Source organism: Apis laboriosa, unplaced genomic scaffold, assembly GCF_014066325.1.
Source record: "Apis laboriosa isolate Shangri-la unplaced genomic scaffold, ASM1406632v1 scaffold15_cov152, whole genome shotgun sequence".
Lineage (NCBI taxonomy): Eukaryota > Metazoa > Arthropoda > Insecta > Hymenoptera > Apidae > Apis > Apis laboriosa.
In genome coordinates, this window is record NW_025222086.1 from 837,993 (window position 1) to 847,788 (window position 9,796).

The following is a 9,796-nucleotide window of genomic DNA, read 5'->3' on the forward strand; positions in this document are numbered from 1 at the left end:
TTATATATAATTTTTCTAAAAAGAGAAAACAAAAATGAAAATCGAGGATATGAAATGATATAAAGAAGAAACAATGAAAGAAAAGATATTTTGAAAACTGTAATACCTTCTTCATATTTCAGAAAGACATTTCCTACGTCTTAAACAAGGCAGTTTAATTTCTTAAACATTATGATATTTAATGAAATGATATCCTCGTATAATATGCAAGGACGTCAAACTTTAAATATTTGCGATAAATCGCTATCTTATGATCACCGATAAAACTCGTAACCTGTATTTTTTAACCTGTGTTTTAGAAAAATTTTAATAGGGTTTCTCAATATTCGAATATTATTTCGTTAAATTCATAATTTAATAAACAATACCTTTACGTGCACCTGTACTCCATTGAGTCACGATCTCCCACTAGCAAACTTATCCACTTGTTTTCTCAAATTACGCCACCAATCTTCTTCAAACTTTCACGTCGATTACTTAGCCTTGAAAAATTCTTACGTTATTTCCTTACACAAAATTGGATATTCCAAGCGAAGGACGTATCATGAATCGATCACTATTCTTTACATTGTTCTTGATCGATGGCACACTCGAATGTAATTTCTTTTCGCGCGTTTGAAGAGTTCATGAAGAAATACAATCCTCGTCAATTTTTAAGCATTCTTTAATTTTAACTTGTCGATATTTTTAATCCTTAAATTCTATTGATACTTTTTTAAATTTTTATTATCAGACTGTCATACATTGAAGTATATCTGTAATCGAATCATGAAGTCGTAAATCTCACGATTCAAATGTAACAAGGATCGTTTTAGTCATAAATCCTTGATTAAAATACGGTTTGAAACAATCGAAAATAATTCTTTAAATTACATTTTTTTCACCAATTTCAACACCAAGTTACTTGCATCATCTCTTTTCTTGGTTAAACAAACGTTATTCAATATCAAAACACACGGATCCATATTTATAAAACGAATTCTTTGCGAAACTGTATTTTAATTTCTCATCAAAAAAAAAAAACTTTTTAATTCTTCAACTTGGTCTTAATTCTTAATTAATACTTTTTAAACTTTAATTCTTAATTAAATTTCTTTTTTTTCTTAATTTTTCATTCACTGGACATTCACGAACAACCCGACTTTTGTCTCGTGAAACAAAGACTTTAAAAAACGACCGTTTCCAATGATGCGACACTGTCATACAGACCGAGTAGAGAACACCGACTGAGACAGTAGCAACGTTTGTTCGCATAAGTATACAATCGCGAATGACTTTCGAGGTAGTTTCTCCCACTCATCGACACGTTTCCATATATTTGGTATTTCTCGATGAATATACAATCCTTGTTTGAAGATTATGAGATTTATCACGAATTTTTCAAACGATTTTTCATATTTATTTACATTTATTTATGTTTTTATTCAAAATAATATTAGTTCGTTTATTGTTCAATGTATTTAATTAATTCTATATCATGTTGAGACAATTAAGAAAACGATTGTTGTAATAATATATTCATATGTTGATTTATTTATAATTTTTTATTTTATTATTTTCTAAATCTTGACAATAATATTACAATTTTATACAATTTCTCTCCATTCTTTCTGCATTCTATTGTTTCCTTCTCGTTTCCTTTCATCCACCACTCGTTCCAATTTGATACAATCCTTTTTTGTGTTCTTCCATACAATCTTTTGTGTATCATTTTTAAAACGTGCACGATATTTAAAAATTTTTAAAAAGTTAAAAACTTTTAAAAAGTTTTTTCACAAATACATTCGAAATCAATAAATAACAGGGATCAATATAATATTTATTTCGTCAATTTACTTTTTAGAAATTATGCGCATATACACTTTTATCTTCGACATCCACGTAACGTAAATATTTCGCAAATTTCCCTCAATCAATATATATTTGAATTTATTACACATCTCATACCGATATTAAACGATAATAAGCTTTAATAAATTCCTATTAATAACGACAATACACACATTCATTTTGAATATAAATTAAATCAAATATAAATCACAATTCATACGTATTAATTTCACGTAGGAAATTTAAATTAAATCTTTATTTTGCAATTATTAACATATCTTTTTCATCTCGTGTCGCAATTAAATCAAATTAATCGAAAATTAATTTTTAATATCATTTCAGAAACATCCTAATCTTTTTCGTACAATAATTTGTTATTTCACGATATAAATTATTCATTAATTCGACTTCGATGAAAACACATTCATTCTTCATTCTAAATATTATTTCGAAATGTCGTTTTCTTAAACAATTCCAATTATCCGTTTTGCCTCAAATTTTTTGAACAAGGAGCATCATCGTTATTTAATCGAATAACGATTAACATTAATTAATATCATTATCTGCAAATTATTATTTGATATAAATTTCATCCAGATCTGAATCCAATTATGAATAATTCTTGCTTCGCATACAAATTAAATGATAAATTATTTTAGAAACAACACGTGTGTTCAATACAGCGAAATCGAATTCCAAATTTTAAAAATTGGAGTTGCCACTCTTGTCACTGTCTCAAAACACAGAATCTCGTTTCTCAAAATTTAAATCGAATTCATTTTTCCAATCATCTTTTTTCCCTTGTTCATTACAAATAAAAAAAAATTACGAATATCAAAATTAACATTCATTCCTGTAATTTCCTTTAACGATGTGATCCTCTTCACAAACTTTCTATCGAAGATTGAAACTCAACTCTATGAATTATTAATGAAATCGATTATAATTATATCCAAATTCGATAACTGTACAATTATTTAAATAATCTTTTTATTTATCCATTAATCTATAATAATTCAAAATTTTTGGAAACTCAATCAGCTTCTTCTCTGCAAAAAATTGAATTAAAATTATCGCAACCAGGAAGAAATAGCCAGTCGTTCCATATATATATATAGAAGAAATAACATTCGTGAAACGAGGATCACGAGTGTTCATTTTAAAATTATTATAATCGTCTCCTTAACCGCCACTTAATCGCTCTTGATAATGCTGACTGTGGAGAGTTACGCAATTTTTAGAACGCGATATTGTTTTAATTGCCGTGCAATGCAACGTAGGTGTAATACCACTCTTTAAAGGGGGCGACTTTTAATTAAACGTCCCGCCACAAGTATTCGTTGCGAGTTTCGTTATAAAACGACGCGGTGGTTTTTCCGTTTTGATGGAAACCGTTGCTAACAAATACCATCTTGTTACGCCATAACGGGTTTAATTTAATATATTTAGAAATTGTGTGAATAATTGCGCTTTGCAAACAATTCACTTGCGGAGATATTGCATTCCATACAATTAAGCTCTTTTTGTTATTTACAATTGGATTGCGTGTTGTGATACATGCGGGTATTAGGATATTACACGTAAAATATACATTGTATATACAGTGTTTCTCAACTTCCTTCTTGGCTGCAATTCTCTTTTTGCAATATGCAAAAAAATTATTCTCTGAAAGATTTTATCTTTTGTATTGTATTCCTCGAATGAATAAACAAATAAATGGACTTATGAAAATGAATTTTTCTGACATCTTTTTAAAATATGTCGATGTAATTATTTTGGAATAAATGGATTTTTAAAATCGATATAAGATAATAAGATGGCGATCTTTGAGAAACACACTGGAATAATACCTGGAATAGTACAATTTGTAACGTTGTTGAGTTTCGAGAATTATATTTATTTTATGCTGAGAATATTATATTAGATAATACACAAAATATTTCAAATAGATATTAATTTGTAATTTGTATAAACTGTTTATTTAAATATTTAAAATTTAGATTTGAATAGAATTTAATTATAAATTACAAAAAATTTTATTTCAAGCAATGGTGTTTATCTACTGTAATTTATAATTAATTTATGTGATTGAATGTCTTAAATATTGAATGTTTTGTGTAGATATCTGTGTTTATAATATTTTACAATAATTTTTATTCTTTCTTTAGATCCGCATTACTTATTTCTATCTAAATCTCAAATTATTTAAAAATCACTTACAAAAATGTTAGGATTCCTCTTGTACAATTTAATTTTTTTAAACACTTTCATTATAAATTTCTAGAAAACTTGAATACCAATTATAATTTGATAAATTTAAATTATATTAAATTATATTAAAAAAAATACTTTTATTTCAATTGAAAAAACATTTAAGAAAATATTCAACCTTAATCTACAAAAGAATGAATAATATTTTAAAGTGCATAAAAATATACGACATAAACAATGAACAAAATTACAAGTAAGAGCTAAGGGCACACCTGAAACCAATCGAGTCATCTCCAAATCATGCAAGTATTATCTTTACTCGCTGTGATAATAGTATCGCCATTATAAGAAAATGCACAACTGAACACGTCGTCTGTATGACCATCTAATGTCTGTATGCAGCATCCATTTTCCAAAGACCACAATTTCGACGTTCTATCCAAGGATGATGTCAGTAAATGTTGACTATTTGGGCTGAAACACACTGTATCAATTTCCTCCATTATTTTCTATTAAATATTTCCTCTCTCTTAAATTATATCCTTTATCTTTATTAATAATCTTTCTAAATTATTTTATATGTATTTCTAAATTATATATATATATAATATTATTCAACATCAACTTATATCCTTGTCTGCATTATTCTATTTACTTTTTCCTATCAATAAAAACTAATTAAGATATTCATAAGGTGATCAAGTTTTTCTAATAAATTTGCATTATATGTAACAGGATGATTGAATCACCTTTTGAAACCTCTTCTCGATGACCTTTCATCAAGGCCAGCTGCTTGAAATTGGTGCTCACATCCCAAACTCTGGCTGTGGTGTCGCTGCTCGCAGTGGCCAACTTTTTCCCATTGTTGTCGAAGGTCAGGTCCAGGACCTCGTCGTCGTGTCCTCGAAATGTGGCCAGACACGAGTTCATTTTCGTGTCCCACACTTTGGCCGTTTTATCCATCGACGATGAGGCGATCAACGAGCAATCGAAATTGTAAATGCAGTTCGATAATTCGGATCGATGACCGATTAACACGCATATGCGGCTGGAAGAAAAGTAAGTAGAGAGTAAGTAACAAGGAAATAAAGAATATATGAAGTATATTAAAAACTTTCTTTACTCTTCTCTTTGGGATTTACTGTTTTTTAATTATTATTTTTAATTTTCAAGATTTCGATTGAAAAAATAATATTTGAAAAAAAAAGGTATGTATATTTGTAAATGGAATAAAAGTTAATTTGAGATGATTGGAAATAACCGTGTTAAATTTTCTTTCTCTTTTTTTTAAAATAAACTCACGTGAGAATCCTCGCATCCCAAATACTGACAGTGCCGTCAAAAGAACCCGTTATTATTTGATTTCCATCGTTGTTGAAGTGTAAAGCGATTATTTCTGCAGTGTGACCTCTCAATATCCCTAATTCCTCACCTGTTAAACGAATTTTTATTTTACTTTAAAAAATCCATATCCTCGAATCTCATTGCTCATTTTACATTCCTTTAAAGATTAATCGTTCGAATTTAACTTGAGTATTATAAAATTGAGAGTGAATGAATGTATGTGAATGAAATGAGTGAAGTTATGCTATATTTCCACAATTTTAGAGAAAAATGTACTAAAGATGCAACATGGAATTAGATAACAAATGGATAATTTTATTAAATTTTATTTGCAAAATTTATATTATTAAATAATGATGTTAAGTAATAATTTTCACTTTTAATATAGATACCTGTTGTTATGTCAAATATTCTTGACGTCATATCTAAAGATCCAGTTGCAATTTTTGTATAAATTGGCGAGAATTTGGCAACAACTACTTCAGCATTGTGACCCCTCATAGTTGCCGTGCAGTGACCCGTCCGAGAACACCAAATTTTTGCAGTTTTGTCGAAGGAACCCGTTACGATTTTGTCTCTAAAAATCGAAATCATATAAAAAAATTATTAATATCAACAATTAAATACTTTAAAATCGAGAATATGCTTTAAATTAAATTAAAATCCTTCTTCATTACGATTTATTATTTTTCAAATACGTAAAAGAATTTAAACAAAAAATATTTCATCTCGATTTTTTTGTTATAAAATAAAATATGAAGTATTTCAAGACGTTGTGTACAAAGGGACTCTAGATAGAGATTTCGTCGGCAAAGAGTGCATGAGAAAGACTGTATCCTCGTTTCCGGTCGACGACAGTACAAATGAATTGTAAGAGCAATGGTTAAACGAGACGTACGAAATTGGGTTGTTGAAGGACACGGTGTAGACCACATTCTTATGGCCTTCGAGAGTAAGAAGCTCCGTTCCACTGTCAATGTCCCAAACTTTACACGTTCTGTCATAGCTGCCTGTCAAGCATCTATTAACAAATTTTAATACAAATTGTGAGAATATAATTTTATTAGATTATGTATTGAATCAGATTATTAGTTTTTAAATAATTTTTCTATAAATTTCAAATACTTGTTGTTACTTAAAAATTTGAATAAAGATATAATGTTGTAAATTATATCTTTAAGCAATAATTCTTTTATCATCTGAAATCGAATTGTAAATAATTTTTCTCTAAGTTATGAACTGAATAATGAAGTAAAATTGAAGGAATAAAAAGAGGTATTGAATTTAATGACTTCTGCATTTCTGTTTTCATCAAATTAAGGATGAAAACAGTTTTAGATACTAATTTGCAAGAAACTTTGTTAAAGATACATTTCCACAATCCCAGATGATAAAGGAGTTATTATTCTCTTTGTAAAAACTTTTCAGAGGAATGTAGACGGTAATTCTGAAATAGATGGTCAAACTTTAGAAGCTTATCCCGCTCATTTTAAGAATGAAATAGGTAATATGAACATAGCACCACGAATGTTCACGAGTTACTTTTGCAATAAACTTTTACCGTTACCAGTCTCTTGGATCTTCTTTAAGTCGGTTACCTAAGACATTGTAAGATTAGATAATTTTATAAGAATATAAATATTTCTTGAAATATTTTTATAATGCAACTTTTTAAAATGCTATTACTTTTATCTATCCAATTTTCAAACAATTTTCAAATATTAAAATAATTGAACATCTACACTACTACTACTAAAATAAATAATTTTGAATATATCAATAGTTGTAATATGTACAACAATTAAATATTGACATTTCAGATTTTGAACCTAAAATAATTTATATTTTAAAAATATAGCTTTGTCCATCCATTTCTGATTTACCCTTACATTACTTTTAATGATAAATAAATTTAGAATTGTGGTGGGGCAATCTTAATCGGGAGTACCTTTTACCTAGTTTATCGAACGCAATATTCGTGAGGGGCAGAAGATGGGTCTGCAAGGTCTTGTATTTGTAGTAACGCTTCGGGTTTGTATCGCAAACTTTGGCTTGCAGCTTCTGCAGGGTCTCCACTAACTGCTCCATTACACTTTCGGTTATTACAGGCTCGGCCGCTTTTATGCTCTCCGCTAATGCTCTTATGTCCGTTCTGCAAAACGACACGTACACTCCACTAGTCTACTTGCCGCCAAGTAATTATACACCTACGTGCGCTCTCTCTTTTTTTTTTTTTTTTTTAAATAATTCAACGAGCTTAATTGTGACGTGCGACTCTAACGTTTCCTCTTCTTTTCTTTCTGTTTTGATTTTTTTTTCCCCTTTTTACGACTGTAATCGCGTTTCGAGTCGTTATCGCAAGATTTTGTTTTTATATTTTAACTTTATGAAAGTAATTATATATTTAATAAAGGAAAACAAGTTTACAGGGAGATTAAGAGAAAATTTTTGGTTACATTAGATAAGATAAAGGATTGTTTATCATTTAATGATAATTCTTTCGATATTTTATTTTATTCAATACCATACTAATTATAGAAACATTCGCGGAGAAAATTTTATGAGATAAATATGACAATAGCATTATATATTCTTAACGAAAGAATGAAAGTATCAAATTCAAGTTCTATAAAAAACAAACAAGCTTGATATTAAAAAAATTAGTTACTCGGCAGATAAATCCAGAAGATCGATCATTTTCGTCTTGATATCTCCACCTTGAGTATACTCCAAGGCGAGGCCTATAAAACGAAGAAAGATACAGAGAGATACATCATTTTTAAGATGTTGGCGACACGCGTTAATTTCCGCAAAAATTCATGCCGCTCGGTTGGCATACCTGGTGGAAAGTAACGAAGCAAAAACTTCATCAGCTTCATGTGGACATTCCAATTACAGCCACGTCCAGTGTTTTAGACAGCAACCAAATTGCCACGGGCCCCTCTCGAAAACGAGAGGAACCTGGATTTAATTATAAAACGTAATCGGCGTGCACGCGCGCGAATTAAACGCGAATCGTAGAGGTTAGTTTTTTTTACCCACGGCTGTCAATGCAGTGACCCGCACTTATTCGTCGTGCGTGTCCAACTGCCTGATACGGTTGCAGAAATAGACGAATCGCGATATTGTGCGTTACCAAGGCACGTTTTGTCGATTCCATCCCGGTCTTGCGTAGAAATTTCGTGATCAATTATTGTAAATCTTGCAGCAGAGATGCCTAAACGAGACTTTGAAATTGTGAAAGACGAAGTTTTAATTTATTATTTAATTTATTTAATTTATTTAATTTATTATTTAAACGAATAAAAATTAATAAATGGAATTAATACTCAATAGTTATTACTAATATTCTTAAAATAGATAAAAACGATAAAAATTGAAAAAAAAATAGAAATTTCTCTATATATAGTAATTATAATTAGTAATTAAAAAACATAATTAATAATTAAAAAACATTAATTAAATATTAAAAATTATAATATTTTAGCATTTTTTAACTTACAATTCCTCTAGATTTACAGAGAATAACTTATACTGTTAACGATATATCTCCAACATCTAAACATTATCTATGCAATAGAGTATATTAAGATTTCTAATTTTTAAATAAAGTAAAAAAAAGAAAAAAAATGAATAGGTTAATCATATAAAAATACAATCTCTTGAGAATGTATAAAATATACATTCTGTATATTTTATAAAGCAAATATACTTCAGAAAAAATAGACGAAGAATAAGAATAGGTCAGACATACAGATAATACTTATAACTATCTCTTAAGTACCAAAAACATCTCTCTCAAAATAAAATAGATTAAAAATTGATCCATGACACTAGAATTTTCTTAAAAAGAAATATTCTAAACATTATACAAAATAACTCAAGAGACGGCGCTGATATTCAATTCTTACTCTTCAGAACTCCTTTAGAACTCATATTCAGTCCTATCTCTTAAATATCAAAGATATATCTTCAAATTTAAAAAAAAAAGTAAAACAAGAATTAATCCATGGCACCCTCTCCTAAATTTTTTGAAAAAAAAAAAAAAAAAAAAACATTTTAATCATATAAAACAATTTAAAGGATACCAAATAAACAATATTGTACTTTTAAAATATTAATAACTCGAGAGACCTCCTACTACATCATGTTCTCCTGATACAAACTCGAGTTTCTGGACAGTTATTCCTTCCGTTTGTTACGTCTGGAAAATTCTAAAAAATACATAGATTCCTAGAATTTAATGTCACTTCCAAGAATAATAGAGATTCCAAGAATTGAGCATAATTACCGAGAACTAATGGAATTCCTGGAATAAGTTCTCGAGAGACCTCTTACTACATCATGTTCTCCTGATACAAACTCGAGTTTCTGGACACTTATTCCTTCCGTTTGTCCCGTCTGTAAAATT

General features: G+C 28.8%; 2 protein-coding genes and 1 long non-coding RNA gene across 3 annotated transcripts in view; 1 reads left to right on the plus strand and 2 right to left on the minus strand.

The window, feature by feature from the left end:
- Positions 1–1,178, minus strand: part of LOC122710891 (solute carrier organic anion transporter family member 4A1) — a 42,596-nt gene extending 41,418 nt beyond the window's left edge. Inside the window, exon 1 of the mRNA XM_043929111.1 lies at positions 369–1,178. The gene's annotated coding sequence lies outside the window, so the exon portion shown is untranslated. The remainder of the gene's footprint in view (positions 1–368) is intronic.
- The window catches only part of LOC122710893, a 48,448-nt gene extending 43,608 nt beyond the window's left edge, over positions 1–4,840 (plus strand). Inside the window, exon 4 of the long non-coding RNA XR_006346009.1 lies at positions 4,777–4,840. This is a non-coding gene — a long non-coding RNA (uncharacterized LOC122710893). The remainder of the gene's footprint in view (positions 1–4,776) is intronic.
- Positions 4,320–8,535, minus strand: LOC122710892 (dynein assembly factor with WDR repeat domains 1-like). The gene is made up of 8 exons (XM_043929116.1): positions 8,225–8,535; positions 8,054–8,126; positions 7,334–7,537; positions 6,284–6,406; positions 5,778–5,962; positions 5,344–5,473; positions 4,791–5,089; positions 4,320–4,525 (listed from the first exon to the last, which is right to left on the minus strand). The coding sequence occupies exons 1-8, from the start codon at positions 8,262–8,264 to the stop codon at positions 4,329–4,331; spliced, it is 1,251 nt and encodes a 416-aa protein (XP_043785051.1). The 5' UTR covers positions 8,265–8,535; the 3' UTR covers positions 4,320–4,328.
- Between the last annotated feature and the right edge of the window lie 1,261 nt (positions 8,536–9,796).

Coding starts and splice junctions, on each gene's coding strand:
- LOC122710892 (XM_043929116.1), bottom strand. CDS start 8,264: ATGAAGCTGATGAAGTTTTTGCTTCGTTACTTTCCACCAG. Junction 6,407..7,333: donor TTCGATAAACTAGGTAAAAG/GTACTCCCGATT, acceptor ATTTGTTAATAG/ATGCTTGACAGGCAGCTATG. Junction 4,526..4,790: donor TCGAGAAGAGGTTTCAAAAG/GTGATTCAATCA, acceptor AAATTGATACAG/TGTGTTTCAGCCCAAATAGT.